General features: G+C 36.2%; 1 protein-coding gene and 1 long non-coding RNA gene across 2 annotated transcripts in view; one reads left to right on the top strand and one right to left on the bottom strand.

Moving 5' to 3' along the window:
- The window catches only part of LOC139977175 (uncharacterized), a 49,252-nt gene that overhangs the window by 8,867 nt on the left and 22,197 nt on the right, over positions 1–18,188 (top strand). The window contains exons 4-11 of the mRNA XM_071986406.1: positions 7,582–7,852; positions 8,218–8,517; positions 9,519–11,314; positions 11,643–11,845; positions 12,286–12,362; positions 13,267–13,328; positions 13,519–13,579; positions 17,534–17,866. Of these exons, the coding sequence (XP_071842507.1) occupies positions 7,582–7,852; positions 8,218–8,517; positions 9,519–11,314; positions 11,643–11,845; positions 12,286–12,362; positions 13,267–13,328; positions 13,519–13,579; positions 17,534–17,866 (3,103 nt within the window). The remainder of the gene's footprint in view (positions 1–7,581; positions 7,853–8,217; positions 8,518–9,518; positions 11,315–11,642; positions 11,846–12,285; positions 12,363–13,266; positions 13,329–13,518; positions 13,580–17,533; positions 17,867–18,188) is intronic.
- LOC139977212 (uncharacterized) lies at positions 14,614–17,521 on the bottom strand. The gene is made up of 2 exons (XR_011796473.1): positions 16,664–17,521; positions 14,614–15,589 (listed from the first exon to the last, which is right to left on the bottom strand). It is a non-coding gene; the product is annotated as an uncharacterized lncRNA (long non-coding RNA).

The raw sequence follows: 18,188 nt of genomic DNA, 5'->3' as shown, positions 1-18,188 counted from the left end.
ATTTTTAATAGGATTGAAGTAGCAAAACCTCTCATAGCAACACATACATACATACATACAGTACAGGGCGAACAATATTCAAAATCCTCTGAAATTACTTGCATTATAAAAAACAATGTAGGCCTCCAATAGAAACATATTTAGTTCGGTGCATACCAACATCTCCTAAGAGCACACTTATTGCTGTTTTGTTTTAATATCAATAAATTTAGAGCAAAAATGAGAAGAAAGTGTTAATAGGATTGAAGTAGCAAAGCCTCTCATAGCAACACATACATACAGTACAGGGCAAATAATTTTCAAAATCCTCTGAAATTTCTTGCATTATAAAAAACTGTGTAGACCTCCAATAGAAACATATTTGGGTTTGGTGCATACGAACATCTCCTAAGAGCACACTTATTGCTATTTTAAGGCAATATGAATGAATTTATAGCAAAATGAGAATTTTTTTTTAATAGGATTGAAGTAGCAAAACCTCTCATAGCAACACATACATACAGTATGTGGGTGAATAAATTCCAAAATCCTCTGAAATTTCTTGCATTATAAAAAACTGTGTAGACCTCCAATAGAAACATATTTGGGTTCGGTGCATACGAACATCTCCTAACAGCACACTTATTGCTATTTTGTTATAATATGAATGAATTTAGAGAAAAATGAGAAGAAAGTGTTAATAGGATTGAAGTAGCAAAGCCTCTCATAGCAACACATGCATACAGTACAGGGCAAATAATTTTCAAAATCTGAAATTTATTGCGTTATAAAAAACAATGTAGACCTCCAATAGAAACATATTTGGGTTCGGTGCATACGAACATCTCCTAAGAGCACACTTATTGCTGTTTTAAGGCAATATGAATGAATTTAGAGAAAAAATGAGAAGAAATTTTTAATAGGATTGAAGTAGCAAAACCTCTCATAGCAACACATACATACATACATACAGTACAGGGCGAACAATATTCAAAATCCTCTGAAATTACTTGCATTATAAAAAACAATGTAGGCCTCCAATAGAAACATATTTAGTTCGGTGCATACCAACATCTCCTAAGAGCACACTTATTGCTGTTTTGTTGCAATATCAATCAATTTAGAGCAAAAATGAGAAGAAAGTGTTAATAGGATTGAAGTAGCAAAGCCTCTCATAGCAACACATACATACAGTACAGGGCAAATAATTTTCAAAATCTGAAATTTCTTGCATTATAAAAAACAATGTAGACCTCCAATAGAAACATATTTGGGTTCGGTACATAGGAACATCTCCTTATATCACACTTATTGCTATTTTGTTATAATATGAATGAACTTAGAGAAAAAATGAGAAGAAAGTGTTAATAGGATTGAAGTAGCAAAACCTCTCATAGCAACACATACATACAGTACCGGGCGAATAAATGCCAAAATCCTCTGAAATTTCTTTCATTATATAAACTGTGTAGACCCTTAATACAGTATTATTACTAGGTTTTAAAAAGTCTTGAAAACTCGCTCAGAAAAACTTATGTCCCTGCAGTCCATGAAAACATGCCCTTTAAAATACCCGTACATGAACACACAATACTTAGCTATAATGACTCCTGACAAGATGTTGTGTGCCCAACAGAAGCCCATAGTTATAGGTCAAGAAAGAAAAATCAAATTTATGATGAATTTTGTAGCTAATTAACAACAACAAATGACTGTCAAGTTCAGGAGCGGGAAATTTTTCAGTAAACTCTAACGGGGAAATCCCTCATCTAGTAATAGTAACAACAAGTAGCACTTTAACCACTTTGGCCCATTTGCAACTTCTGACTTAGACAACAGGTTGCCATGGCAGCAAACACCTTTGTTTAGGCTGCATGTACCTAGGCAACCCCTTGGACTAAAAGTAGGCTACAAAGCAGAGACTATATCACATAGAATATCAGCTTTATCTGGTCTGATGATTATCTGTACCAATTAGGAGTGACTATTAGGGCTGCTAATACTTGCTAACATTCTAACAAAACCTTAATATAGCCGCAGTCCTATCTACTAAAATATATTGCTACAAATCTTTCAACCCAGAAGTTGATGGAAAGTTCAGCAAATCCTGTCACCATGGCAACTAGTAAAAGTGTAGCATTGCATCATGGGATCTAAACATAGCTCGAATAGGCGACACTTTTACCAACTGAAAAATAAATGTGAGTGCATTAGAGTGACGGGTAAAGCTCGACATAATCACAGCAATACATAATAAAACTTATAAATATCCCAATGTTGTTTCTCAATGGACCAATAACCTGAGGCACTTTCAATTCTCTCACATTAATTCAATGTAGGTTAGGACTTAACCATACGCACATTATGGCTGAGGGAATATAAGTGCCATAATCAACCCTGTAAACAGCTATTAAACAATGTTCAGTTAAAATGATACAGAATTTACACACATTACAATTTAGTAATAACTGTACCTGTAGACTCACTATAGCTGTTACAGGTATTAATTCCTAAATAATAAATTCATTCTTTGTGCATTCTGCCATCACAGGAGATCAATAAACTAATTAATTCAAATTACACTTAATAAGGGCTGCTACTCTGTGTGCACATGGTTATCACAGAACTAACCTGCATAGTGCATACATTCACAGGTAATATACAGAAGGTAGGCACAATTAAACTGACTAGGCTCCTTAGGGGTTTGGGGCAAAGTTAAAAGATGAACTCTTTACCTGTATTGAAATTAATGTAACTAATTTCTTACAGTTTTCTAGCTTGTCTCTACTGCACATGCATGACAGCTTGGAGTGTCTTGGTGAATGGTAGAGTTGCTTGCAAACTTGAGTGTTTTATAGAAATTTAAGGAAAAACAAAGAAGCTTTGAGAGAAATCATTTTCCCCACCCTAGAGACAAGATTTTACTTAAGCCTTGGTCACAAATTCTCCAGGAAGTAGGCAGACTGTCTTCCCATACCATTAACTTATTCCTCCAGAGATTACACAGAACATGAAATAACTGTAAAGACTTAATCAAGAACGAAACAAAGCCTGACCTATGAGTACTGGATTTGGAATTATCATCGCCACAGTCCTAGGGATGTTTGGGATGTTTTCATCCTATGATTCAGGAGAAGTGAATTTTTTAACCTTGCGCCAACTTAATATAATATGAATTGAACATTGGAGATCGGCAGTGACGTCATTGCTTCACTTCGTTGGGGTGGGGGGGGGGGGAAGGCTGCAGGGACGCTATCATTAGCAAGCTACACTGTAGCCAGGAAAGTTAAAATTGCTGAAGCAAAATAGGGTGTAGATGGAAATTTCCCTGTGATGTACACATTCCTGGCCAAGCATAGAGTGAGATCTTTTGTATTCACAGGCATATGCGAAGTCTATACACACTCCTGTGTAGCATATCAAGGCCAAGCCTAGAGTGAGATCTGATCAAGTGTGACCAATGTGATGCACTGACGTCACGTCTTGATGTAGGTTGGTCCTTAGATTCAAATTTTCTGGCAGGAAGAGTCAATGTTTCAAGCACTCTATCACAGAAACTACAATTCATCACATGGCAAGGCTTAATAGTGAAATACAAAGACAAAAGATGATATGACAGGAAGGACTGGCCCCCATTTTTTACTAGAAAATTCCTCTAACAAACAAGTCATAACAGCGCTTGTGTTAAAGCCTGCCAGAGACCACAAAGGGAACAGTGTGCTCCTCTTTAAAGCAAACAATGGGGCTAATGATCACAGAGTCACTGAACTCTGGGAACATGTAACTATATAGAGAACAATAAGGACAAAATGGGAAAAAAATGAATGTCTGCTTTATTGCCTGCCTAAATTTTGTTAAAACAAAATCAGTATGATCAGCACCATCACTTACTGTATATTTACCATTTGAGTTTGATCAGCTGCTGCAATGATCTACTCACATTTAACTGTACAGTTTACATGCAATGTGAACAAGGCTGCAGCATATTCCTTAGTAGCCCTACGGTATACAGTACATGATATCTCAAAATATGAAACATGGATGGATGGAATAATGGATGGATGGATTGTTTACTACTAGTATGTGGATAACTAATATTGAGTAGATGATTTCTCATATATATATTGGAGGGTCATTTGAGGTCAGCAGAAGTCACAATGTCAAGCCAATTAAAATGTAGTAGCCCAACAAGGAAAATTGAATGGATGTCAAACTTAGCAGGTGGATGTCATGAAGATATGAATCACAGTGTTTTTGGTTCCTTGCTTTAGCAAAAGGAACCTATGTAGTCAGCTTGGCATATGTGTGTGTCTGTAACACCTGATTGGGTGCACTGTAACTCAACAAGGAAAAGTTGAACTGATATCAAACTTGGTATTTAGATTCGCCATAGTGAGAAGGGGGGCCCTATTGTTTTCGCTGCTTGTAAAGGTCACCAAAGGTCAGTTAGGACCACAAAGCCAAAATAATAAACAAAGCAATAACTCCCATTGACAGGGTGTGACATGTTTGTTTTAGAACTAGTTGTAAATGGGGCAGGGGATCGTTTCAACCATAACAGTCGTGTGATCCAAGGTCATCAAAGGTCAATTAGGGGTCAAAAACTAGTATTTCTGCAATAGCTCGAGAACAAAATGTCTGAGTTACGCTATTGTAATCCATTAGTCATCTTTGTGACAGCTTCAACCTTCTGTTGACCTCTGGTGACCTGTGTTAGTTTCTTTGGTTATTTGAATTCTTGTGGCCATATTCAGATCTCAAATGGTCTTCCGATCAAAATTGTCCATGGGTTGACCCGTGTGTGATCTTCGGGTGTAAAGTTAATCAGAGGTTAAGGTTTTTATATAAAATATGCTAATTTTTAATAGGAGCTACAGGGCAAAGAAAAACAGTTTGTCAATATTTTATAGAGCTCTGTGTTCTATAGACGAAACGGTTATTAAGTTATTAGGCCCCAAAGGTTGGATTTGATACCTTTTTAGCAATAACATTGTGTGTGTACATTGGAGTGCATAACAATTATGCGAGAATGTGCACATCAATGAGGGGAACTTTTTAATAAAAACAGTCATGTCATCCAAGGTCGCTTATGGGCAAAAAATCTGCCCCACTTGCTCAATTTTTGCAACAACTTCCAATTACGAAATATAAAATAGCTGATATATTGGGACCAGTTGTGAATGAGGTAGGGGCACATTTTCCAAAATAACTGTTATGTAATCCAAGGTCACCAAAGGTCAATTATGGGTTAAATATGTTTTTTTTTTTGGACTAGTTGTGTAAAGGGTAAGCGATCGTTTCCAAACATAACGGTCATGTCATCCAAGGTCAACAAGGGTCAAAAACTCAATCTCCAAACTGATCAAAATTGTCTATGGCTGACCCCTGTGTGACCTTCATGCGGTATTGTTTGGTTTTGAGAGGTGGACCTCTGTTGACCTCACATGACCTTGGAATAGTGCCTCCAGTGACCTGTATTAGTTTTTTGTTGTTGAATTTTTGAATTTGTGTGGCCATATTTTAAATGTCCATGGGTTGACTCCTGTGCAACCAAAGTTATTAAGTAAATTTAGGATGATTCTGCAAGTTTATATAAACAAATCTAACAAAAGTCAACTGATTCTCAAAAGGACCAATCATTGATTTGTGATATTTATGGCAATGATATTGTGTGTGTACATTAAACCCTGAAATAACAATTTTAGGATAGTGCTTCTAAAGTCCTTATAAGCAAGGAACCATAGTGCCCTTGGGCTCTTGTTAAGTAATAAGATGAATCCTGCTTTCATGAAGGTCAAAAATGGGAAATTCTTGTAAAAATATTCAATACTCTAGCCAGTTTCTTAAACTTTACACATGCAGTTGACAATGCCATCTAGACAGAGTTTGAAGTGGGAGAGGGAGTCTGATGTCCCCCTGAAAGAGGGGTCTCAGACACAGTATTGTCCACCCCTTGGATAATTTCTTTGGGTTAGGGGTTAGATGCAAAATGTGTCTATCAATTCCAACATTCTAACTGCATTGTGCAGTATAAGATTTCATGTTTTTGAACAGACTGTGGCTACAGCCCTGCACATACACCAAAGCAACTTGGAGGACGTTCTAGATTAGTTTTGTTAGAAAATGACAGACAATGGCTACAGTACAGTCCTCTGTACACACATTAAAGCATGTTAACTGTAGATGACATCCAACAGGACCAAAACCTTCATAAATTTGTAAAACGTCACAAATGTGCAGTGTAGACTATGTACACTTAATAACAATAAAGCCCTCAACATCTCAATACCTCTATGTATTAAAATATATTGTAATACTTGACAGCATCATGGTGTTTTGCTTCTTCTGCCACATTGCTTGAGCAATGCTCTTGACATATTTTCTCTTGGTACTACGTGGAATCGTTTACAGAATGTAATGTTTTGTAGCCTCAAAGCATTTCAGCCACAAATTATGAGGCAATTATGGCTTAATTTGGTGCATTAATCATCTGTGGTTACATCTCAACTGATATAAGGTTACATCTAGGTGTGCTACAGTTTTGTTGTAACCACCTGGCCTACTGGTTCCAGAAATGCTCGCAAGCAGTAAAGCAATAAACAAAGGATGTTAGGCATCTGAAGTTTAGAGAGCTCTGTGCAAATGTGACCAGTAATACCACCAGTAGCCGGAAGTGTCTTACAGTTTCCTTCTTACCTCGCAGTAAAACCTTGATTTGACAATGGAGTTACAAAAGTCAAACAGCTTAGATTGAACCGTTGCAAAGATATTGTTTGCTTTGAAAGTACTATATATTTTGTGAAATCATATCAAGTTTGAAAGGTCTTCTTTCAGTGAGCAGATAGCTAGTGCTCTTTTGACGATATTTTGTTTGTTGGAATTGGCTTTAAAGCACTGTACATAATGAAGGATATACATATTGTTTGTCCTTAAATCATTCTGTAAAGTAGAATAGATCAGTAATTACTTTTGCACATTACACTGTGTGCATTGAAATGTCTGTTAACAACTATACCCTAAATAATGTATATACATCTACAATAACTTTCTTACTTTCTTATTAGATAGAGGTCATAGGTCAGTTCACCTAAATATCAATAAGTTTTAGAAACAAATGGGAGAACACACAGTTAACTTTAGATGTGGTTTTGTAGATTTTCTTTCCTTCCTTACAATATATGTGATGTACAGTATATCCCATTAAGCCGATCAGAGGTCAGAGGTCAGTAGCTGCTTTGACTTCATTTAGTATGTTGATCTTCTGTGCGAGAAACCAGAATCTTACTCTCTTATGTGGAGCTCAAGAGAAATTCAAGTCTCAGATGAGCTGTTGGTTACATCTCAAACATTGTCACATCTCAGAAATCTTCTGACCAAGGCTAGTCTAAAATGAAAGTTATTGATGTGATTAGTTGGCAAAGAATAACTAACTCATTGGATTGATTGACCCATTTTTTCACTTGTTCTTTTGTAAATTAATTTACTTCTTTGTAAAGCGCTTTGAGCAGTAACTTTTGTTTACTGATTTGGCGCTATATAAGGCTCATTTATTATTATTATTATTATTATTATTATTATTATTGTTGTTTCTCTCTTCCATAGGCATCCATCTTCACCTTCAGCCAACTGAAAGAAGAACTTTCTTTAAAGCTAACCCAAACTGACTGTGGGAATTTAGGCCGCTACTTTTCACTACCACCTGATCAAGTGCAGACCATTATTACAAGTCCCTTGTGCTCAAAGAACTTTCTGCTTGCCCTTGAAGAGAGAGGATACATACACCCTTCAAATGTGAATCGATTAACTGATGCACTCACTGAGCTGAAGATCAACCATACTCACTTATTAACAGAGACTTACATGAAGCTGAGAGGTAGGCCAATAATCACAAGCTCTCTTGTAATTATGTCTTTTGCTTCACCTTTGGTACTTCCAAAATGCACTTACTTAAAAAGCCATACCCCTGCCCCCAACTTGCCCTATCCCCCTTCCCCACACCTACCCCCAGAAAGATCCCACTTTAAGTATTGATACATAACACAGGTGGTGATTTATTCTAGATGCTGGCAACCAAAATGTGCACACCAAAACATAGTACATATGTACATTTGTACAAGTGAGCAAAAGTCACCCTGTGCCATGATGTGGATTATGCATTTATCAGTGTGCCTGTACGTATCTGTGGATATTTAACAAAAACTGGAAACTTAATTTAATGTTTTACCTTAAACATTTCAGATCAAGAAACTGAATACGATAGATTCCTCGCCGGCCTCTCTGCTCATTTGACATTTTCCATAACAGTGAAACTGTGTGATAACTTTGAAGTTACTGATAAGAACAAGAAGACAGTTATCTCCAGTCAGAATCCAGGACTCTCCTTCCTCCTGACAATTGATAAGATGGGTATCATTAATCCTTCTGATGTCAGCAAATTAGAGACTCCTTTAGAGGAATATCGTCTTCTCCAGGCAGTAGCTAAGATACACGAATACCAGTCCTTGGCACTTTCTGACAAAACAAAGGCACAAGATGAAGGTATTGTAAACTCATGTGTATGTTACAAACTTTACACTCCACTGGAACAAGTGTTGTGCCAGTTTTAAGGAACATTCCTGACTTAAGACTTCATAGCTCAAACGGTTAAACACACAAAATGCACTCATTATCTAAAAATCATATGTGTTGATTACAGGATATTTTAGGGATAATGAAGAATGAGATGTCAAAATATGTTTTGAACTGAAGCACATTGATGCAACTCACAGCTTCATAGCATTGTCTGTTGTTGAGAAATATGTTTTCACTTTATTATGATGAGTGCATTGTTCTACTGTGTAATCTGTGATGTCATACAGTGACTATACCAACAGCTCTTTCTCTTGTAAAATTAAAGTTATGATATTAATCCTTTGAAAATGTTTTAGTAGTGTCCCAGGAAGCTGCAGTTTGCAGTGTACTCAAATGACTTCACAATTAAGCACTGCTCCTAATTATGGAGGAGTCCTACTTGATCAGTGACAAATAAATAAGGACAGTATCAATTCTTTCCATTTATGACAGCAATCATTGTGCAATGTTTGTCTCTAAAATAAAAGAAAATCTTTAAATTTGGATTTTTCAATAGTGGTACATGTAGTCTTTGAAAATAAATTGCAGATAGAGAACAGTATCTGATGGTATGAATGAAATATAAAAACATCTGCGTTTCCAATTGTTTCAAGTCTGGATGTATGAAACTATTTGTTATTGCTGTTTGTATTACTGAGTAATTTTTAAACTGACTAGCATGTTTGAGCAATGACACATGTCTTAGTTTGTGTTAGGTGTGAGTTTCCTTTACATTTGAAGATTATACTACTGTAGTTGTTAAGAAATGTTACGAAAGATACAGTGTTACGAGATTGCCCAAACTATTGATATCAAAGCACACTTGTTTTTCAGTATGGTAGATATTCTTTATATTGTCATAAATTGTGAAAGATTTTAACTTGTTTCAATATAAATTGAACTGTGCTTTCTGTTTCCTTGTTTTAAAGACAAAGAGAGCTTATTCCTGAAATGCTTACAACAGAAGATGAAGAGTTGGTTTGAAACAATGACTCCTGTCCCCTGGATGAAGTCTTGTCAATGGAAATCTAATGATCTCTTTATTGCCAGCCGCTTAGTCTTAACAAATTCTGGTTCAAAAATAACTAGCAGAGAAGTTGACCGAAAATGTAAGCTGCACTACCTAGATATCTTTACTGAAGAAAGACTAAAAGCAGAGACTCGAATCATTCTGGAAGGACAGCCAGGCTCCGGCAAGACAATGCTCTCCTCTCAGTTGGCCTATGACTGGTGTTGTGGAAAGCTTATGGATATCCCCATGGTCATCTATCTGCCCTTGAAAATTGTTGATGACATGACAATTATTCAAGCTATCAAGATGTTCTACATCCGTAAAGGCATTCCCATTACAGAAGAGGATATTGAGTCTATGCTTAACAGTGGTAAGAAGAAAGTCTACCTCATATTGGATGGGTTAGAAGAATACAATGGTGGAACCAAAGATGGAAGTCCCTCAGAAGTCATGAGAGTAATGACAAAGGAGAAACTGTCCAACTGCATTGTTATAATCACAGCTAGGACAGATTATGCCAAGCATCTACCTCCAGGTCCAATGTTGAAGATAGGAAGCTTCGGTGAGGATGAGAGGGATGAATACATTGAAAAAGTCTACTCTAATGATGTCAAAAAGCAAGAAGAAGTAAAGGAATTGATTGATAGTGTTCCATTTATTCTTGATCTTTGTAATGTTCCACTACTCTTTGTGCTGTTAGTACATAACATTGATAGATTAGGAAAGTTACAAGTTGGTCAGCTCGACAGGGTTACTCCGTTCGTGAAGGCCATTGTAGATATTCTGTGTTCTGTGCAGGATGAGGAAGACACCTCGGGACATCTTTCATACCAGCAGCAGGAATCAGTTCGTGAAGAGGATGAGAGCAGATTAGAGAGTGAAGTATCAATAGAACCCCACATTACGTTGGAGGAACTTGCATTTAATGGCCTCTGTAAAGGAAACCAACAATTGTTTTGGCAGAAAGACTTTGTGGATAGAAGTGTCACTAATAGCAAAGCATGGATAGATTCTGGGATACTTGTTGTTGAGGAAGGAACTCCATTTAATTCCCCTGATAGAAATCTTCAGACTGACTCAGGCAGTGGAACTCCCCAGACTGATTCCATCAGTGATGAGTCACTGAACACATCTAATGTTACTTCAGAGGTAAAGAGAGGGGTATCCCCTGATCCTGATCTCTCAGCATCTGTCAGTCAATCAGAGAGAAAACTAATATTGGAATCGCAAGAGAAGAAATCAAAACCTTTGCAGAAAGGAAAAGCTGCAAAATATGTCTCTTTACAGGTTAAATTCCTTCATAAGTTAATCCAAGAGTGGTTTGCAGCAAAGTATTTAGCCCACCTCTTCTGGGGTCACAAATCAACTGAACACCATTACAAGTATCAATTGTTCAGAGAACACCTGGCTAACATAGACCCAGCTGATCTCCATTATGTCTTGCGCTTCACTTGTCACATCTGTCCTCCCAGCTTTCATTTCATTGCCAGTTTTCTAATGAGAGACTTTAAAACAGGAGATGGGGAGATTCCTGATTACATCATGAACTGCATCTGTCTTTGTTTTGCTGAGCATGATGAGTACAAAGGACACAAGTTCAAGGACATTGTCACCGAGATCTGTAGAAGAGAATCCATCAACTTCAGCTCTGGAGATAGTCGACTGCTGCTGAGGTCAAAAGTTTCTATGGTGACCTTTGCTTCAAAATCAAAGGTACAGTCACTTGTTTTTAACACTTTCCATTTCTAAAAGTAACTCCATATTCCTTAACATATTGGTAGCATGAAGATGCTTGATAAACATTTTAGCCCGTCGAAAATTATGCTTGAGTGACTTCCCAGTAATATATACTTTATTATGTTTTATGATCAAGTCAGTGTTGAATTGGTTCTCTTAGTGAGTACATTTTTTACCCCAGACCTCTATTGCCATTGTACCTTCCCTTATTCCACGGGGCATTTAAATTTCTCAAATAGACCCTCTGTTATCTGTGAATACTGATGTCAGGTTTTAATGTGTGAAACACTCTGTTCATTTTTAGGTTCCAATAAAGCGTCTGAAGTTTTCAGATGTGGTTGAAAAAGTTACAGACAAGGCCCTTGTCTTACAGGACGATGTATGGCTTGGTATATTAGAAACTCTTGAGGCTATTGAAATGGATCGATGGGACCAGAAACTAATCGACAAAGATTATGAAGACCTTCTAAAATTCATTTTAAATTGTAAACATGTTAATGCAGCATGGTAAGTAGAAATTTAATATCTTTCGTTTATTGAAACAATGAAAACAAAACTGAGAATACATACCTACATGGACATAGAGACAAAAATAGTTGAAGATGAATATAAGTAAAGCCAACAGGAAAGAAATAGTAACTGTTGGTATCTTTCTGTAGGTCACACAGAGTTCATTTGTAACTGTTTTGTTGTTTACATAACGGACCAATGTATGCATTCCTATTTCATCAAGATATAGAAAATATATACACATTCAATATTACTTTTATGAAATATATACAATGCATGGAGAAAAAAAAAGGACACAATGCATTGTAAACACTCATCAAAAACTCAACAGTGAAATGAACAACTAAAACACATGGTTCAATATTTTAACCTTTGCTGCTAAGAACTTCTGTATATAATAACAGTGTATATTGTTTCTTCACTTTCTTTAACCCTAGTTTACTCTTTCCAAGTCCACCGAAGGATGTGACAGATGACAAGATTCTGAAAGCCTTACAATCCCGAAATATTTCAGGTACAATGTCACTTAGTAATTAATGAATACCATTTTTGTTTGGTTATGTAAATTAAGTCCCATGGTAGCATGTTGTAGGTAAATACTTACCACACAGTCAAAGGAAGTAATGTGTAGTCGACTTGACATTTAAAACAAGTAAAATCTACATTGGTTTTCTAACATCTTTGTTTGAAGCACTTTGTAATGTACTCAAAGTATAGAGAAATAACTTGGATCAATTGAGTTTTGATTCCTTGTCAAAGGCAACACAAATCTGCATCATATTGATGGTGTATATATGGGTGAATTTAGAGCTATACTGAGTTTGTGAGAAGCAGTTCTCATTTGAGACAACATGAGTTACTGTAAAGTCTGAATACTTTGTAGAAATGACAAACTTCTCCAAAACTACAGCATCAATGATCTTAAGAATATATGGCATGTGGATTCACTTTACATTGATGAGTGCAAGAACCCTTTTGTTTTCTTTGTGGAGGTCAAAAGTCTAGAAACCTTGTCACAACAAAAACTCCAAGTGTAAAGGGTGGCTGAATTTTTGCACTTCTATGTAGATCCAGTAGTAAGTTGGTTTTCTGGTTGTTTAATGTACTTGATATAAAGAAGATCATGAGAGAGATCAGACTGAGGCTATTCTCTGATTTTCATTTATCACTTACACTTAATTTCTGCAAGCATAACAGTATTTCTCACAAATTGGTAAACAATCAGTTGTTACTTTTCAATCAGTTGTTTACCAAACACATAGTTATTTGCAGATCTAGTCTAGAACAAGATGTTACTGCAATTTCTTGGTAACAAATTGTCACCATTTAGCGAATAGTAAAATCATTAATTTAAGAGAATTGCAGTTCTATTTGCAATAACCACAACAGTTATATGTGATCTAATATGCTCTTTGCAGTTGAATGGACCATTGGAGCCAATGTAATTCACACTTTAGATGTGCACACTGGAAAATGGCCGGTGAGATAAACATAATCTTTTCTTGTTTTTGTCAAATGATAAAGTGTTATTTGTTAAAATGCAAGTTTGTAAGCATTTTCCATCGTATATTTGTTTTGATTGTTGATTTGGAGAAGTTCTGTCAGTTACCAGCAAATCTAAATTGATAATTGTTTCTATTGTATTTATCTGGACATATTTCTTCCTCCAGATGGAGTTTAGACTACACAGTAGGAGCTCTAATGAACCATCAGCAACAAAAGCAGTTAAAGGTGTGTCTAGCTTAAACTTATTTATTTTAAACTTTATGATTCACAGTACCAAGGAGATAGTTAGTGGAATCACTCTTTCTTAGAAAAGGGATCATGATTGACTTATTGAAATTGAGTTAAGAAGAGTTTTACAAAGTAAACATTTTATAAAATATAATTGAAGATGTAATACTGTAGCAATGATGAATAATTGAATAATGTGAATAACAATGGCAGCACTAGCCTGTGACATAGTTTGTAGTTTAGTAGATAGGCTGAGATATGGCAATCTTCAAAGCCTGCAATCTTTAGGGATATAAACATAGTTCGTGACCTTAGTGTGGAACTATCCAGGATGAAAAATGAATTAGGTCTTAGGTAGCATTTTGACACCCACAGAGCCACATGTAGAGAACACGCTTGAGCTGGTAAAGTAAATCAGAACAGTTATAGTATATGTGTGGTAACACCATAAACAGTGTGCTCCATTAGATTCAAGCAAACATGCAATGGCACATGAAAATTTAGTTGGATCGAAGTGGAAAGGGAAGTGACCATTCTCTGTTATATTTCACACTTCTATCGTGCTCTGCGTTACCTAACATGAGCAGTTGAGATTGTTTATATTGCATAAGCTGGCCATTAACAGATGTAGCACTGTATACTGACAGATATGATACCCTCTTTACCAGTTGTTCAACATTGTTTAATGAAATCTTTGATGATGCCTGAACATACAATATCTGTGGGTCTCATACAGAACCATACATAAAGTGCACAGATGGTAAAGCTATGTCTAACTGTACTACTCAGCAAGATTATGAACTTGAATTTGCATAACAGGGTTGTTGACAATTAACAATTCATAATCATGGACGTTAAATATGAATGTGAGAGACTGACTTCGGTCAGCTTGCGGCTTTGATAAGCCAATTAGGCTTCTTCGCGAGTTCCTGCTTGCAGGAGGATCTAATATATGAAAGGGAACCAGCCCAGGGAGGAAGGGGAGCGTCGCGCAGGCCACACCAAACAAATGATGACAGTACAAATGTAGATATCTTGGTTTAAGTTGTCTTCCTTAATTCCTTGACCTTTTAACACGCCAAGGTCAAAAGCAATGACAGTATAAGAAAAGAACAGCCTCTGTAAAATAGAGCAAATAACAAACAGAATATGAGATAACATGATAATAATAATAATGATAATACAAAATGTTCACGGTATGCAGACTACAACGAAACCCAGACTTAATGTCTCATTGTTTGAAGAAGCAATGCACCACTGCGTAAAAGTTATCACACATGTAGCACAGAACTAACAAGAGTGAAACAAGCACCGAAATGTTGATGCAATTTGAAACTATAACTTCAAAGGAATCTACACACAACGACAAAACATCTGGAATTTGAATACAGTTAATATACAACGAATGCCCAAGGTAACTGGAGGTAGATCAGAGATTCACCAAAGTGACCTCAACCCGAGAGAGTGGTCATTAACAAAACTATTTAACAAAATACTTTTAAATAAATAATAAACACTTTGCATAAGAATGAGGACATTTCCATGACAAATAGTTACGTAACTCAAGGACACTGTAAATAGCAATACGTAATCATAAACAACAATGGCGCTTTACCAATAGAGACCGAAAACCATAACTCATGTTACGCACGGAATAGATATAATAAATGGAACGACTGAACAAAGTATGTCACTGACATTAACTACAATTTGTAAACCTCAGACTCAAACCCATGCTTTGTCTATAAAATATCAGCTTTATAAATCCTTTATACAACTACACATCTTAACTCAGCACATGAAAAGGTATCACAAATATTACAAGAAATATTAACAATAAAGACTGATCGTATAACAAGACCTGGTGAGACACGGAATGCGCCTGACAACTGCACCCTATTCAACTTATTACTCACCAGACCCAAATGAATAAGTTTACGGCAACTCCGTTAACCCAAGGACATCCTCAGTGCGTCACGTCGCACAATCTACTACACGACCCGGAGTCTATTAGAAAGAGTAATGTAAACACATAAAATACCTAAAACTAACACTAAAGCAAACTGCGGCACAACCCCTAAGTACATGTTAGACAATGTAGTGTGTCACACCACCTAAGTCATGTGGGACCTAGTTGTCCTATGAGATTACAACATATAGAGTACAATTACACAAGATAAACATAGTAGAGATATAAAGAATAATGAAGGTTAAAACAATAAAACAAGTTGCATATAACAATTAAGCATACTATCATACATGTAGATCAATTACAACAATCAAACCATATAGGCCCACATAGCCATGGTGTGTTAGGCCGCTAGCCCAAACTGACCCTATAGTATTATTGTGTTAGGCCATAACCTAAGTTGGGTCCATAACACCTACATAGCGTTAGGCTGTAGCCTAAGCTGAAAACATAGCACCTACAGTGTGTCAAACTGTGGCCTCGCCAGGAATCCTTTGTTCTAGGTGAGCACATGGGCCACCTCTCTAACTACAATAGCCCCCTCTTCAACCATGTGACTAGAACAACACACTAATACATGTATACCAAACTTAGTATAAAACTTATGAATTAAAATCATCTTTTATCTAACAGCATCTTGAAACAAATCTACACAAAGTAATGATAATTCCTTCAACTCATAATTGTAAAAGGGAATTCCATACTAATTCAACATCACTTCAATGTAGGGAATATTAACCTTATATAATATAAACCAAGATTTAAACAAAATACATTCTTCAAAGACACATTTAATCTACATGTCCTCCTACATGCAGCCTTACATTAAATTAACTCTCTCTCTGTATACCTGGCTACCACAAATATCCCATCCAATTCTACATAATTGGTTAGAATCAGATAAGTAAAATGTATGCAATTGTGAACACTGCAATTTCTCTTGAAATTGGACCCTAGCTACGCTAATTCAATAGGCAGCCTAACACAGTGAAGCCATAGACCCTAAGTAAATTTCGATCTATAACTTATACAGACAAATGACTTAAAACAACATTTTAAACAACAACTTAGTTCTAAACAATACAATACATAATTTTTAATGGTAAACTCACCAGGTAGCACCAACTTCACCACCATTGAATCTTCACGAAAGGCTCAATTCGAAACACTTTTGCACAGCTGAAACTGGCATATTGCTTGGACAACAACAAAGAGTGAAGTGCCCACATGGGTGCATGGCAGTGAGATACTGTACACTCAGTTGACATCATGAATATTCAAAATATGAATAGGCAGTATGTCCTAGGCCTGTGAGAGTCACATGTAAGGCCAATTAGTGTATACCCACACTTAGAAACATTAAAGTAGAAGGATGAATTTCTACTTTATTACATATACATACATACATACATACATACATACATACATACATACATACATACATACATACATACATACATACATACATACATACATACATACATACATACATACATACATACATACATACATACATACATACATACATACATACATACATACATACATACATACATACATACATACATACATACATACATACATACATACATACATACATACATACATACATACATACATACACACACACACACACACACACACACACACACACACACATACATACATACATACATACATACATACATACATACATACATACATACATACATACATACATACATACATACATACATACATAGTTTATATGGCAGCTAATGCATTAAATTAATAATAAGGTCAATGACTCAATAAGGAGTTGTACTGACCATGGAGCTATAATGACACACTGTAAAGAACAAATACACATACTTTATTGAGGCAAGAGTGATACTAGACTACACTGATTGATGTTACAACTATATAATTGGAGATTAATGGCATGTTTATTTTCTCACTAATTGTGGTGCTATTCATGATATTCTCTTTACACTCATCTAAAGATATTGACTTGGACACATCTCTTAGCATACAATCTTTGGTTAACAAGGAAGGAGGGATTCTAGAGATACCAGGGACTGGCGTTAGACTAGAGATTCCTGTTGGTGCTATTGAACAGGAATGCTTGATCCAGATGAGAATCATACCAGTCAGTTTCAGAAGTTTTCAAGAAGAGTCTAAATCATCATTTACCAGTAACTCAACAGTAGTAGTGGAACTTCTTCCTGATAATCTGAAGTTACATCAGTTAGCAAAACTCACCCTGCCTCACTGTCTGCAGTTGAAGAAAACTGGTGAACGTAAAGCCATGGTGTACAGCAGTCACCATGCTAAAGGTACTGTATATATGTAGTGTAGGACTCGTGACTAAGCAGACATGGAAGAGACACCACACCCACAGTATACGTATACTGGATGTATTGTGCATTCCTGGTATGCAGTATCTGTCACACCTACCAAGACTATATTGGTGTCTATGTTGCCTTTAGTGTTATCAACGCACAACAGATACTTGACAGTGTGTTAGGTTTCATACTCTTGATGCATGCAACAGTCTTCACTTGAAGAAATATTTGCTTGCAAAATGATTGTACAATTTCCTTTCTTACAGTAAAGATATGCAGTTGATATTTTAATGTTGATAGCTAATACAGCTGT

This window comes from Apostichopus japonicus, chromosome 12, assembly GCF_037975245.1.
Source record: "Apostichopus japonicus isolate 1M-3 chromosome 12, ASM3797524v1, whole genome shotgun sequence".
NCBI lineage: Eukaryota > Metazoa > Echinodermata > Holothuroidea > Aspidochirotida > Stichopodidae > Apostichopus > Apostichopus japonicus.
The sequence above is the reverse complement of the archived record's forward strand: the minus strand, read 5'-3'. Positions and strand labels throughout refer to the sequence as shown.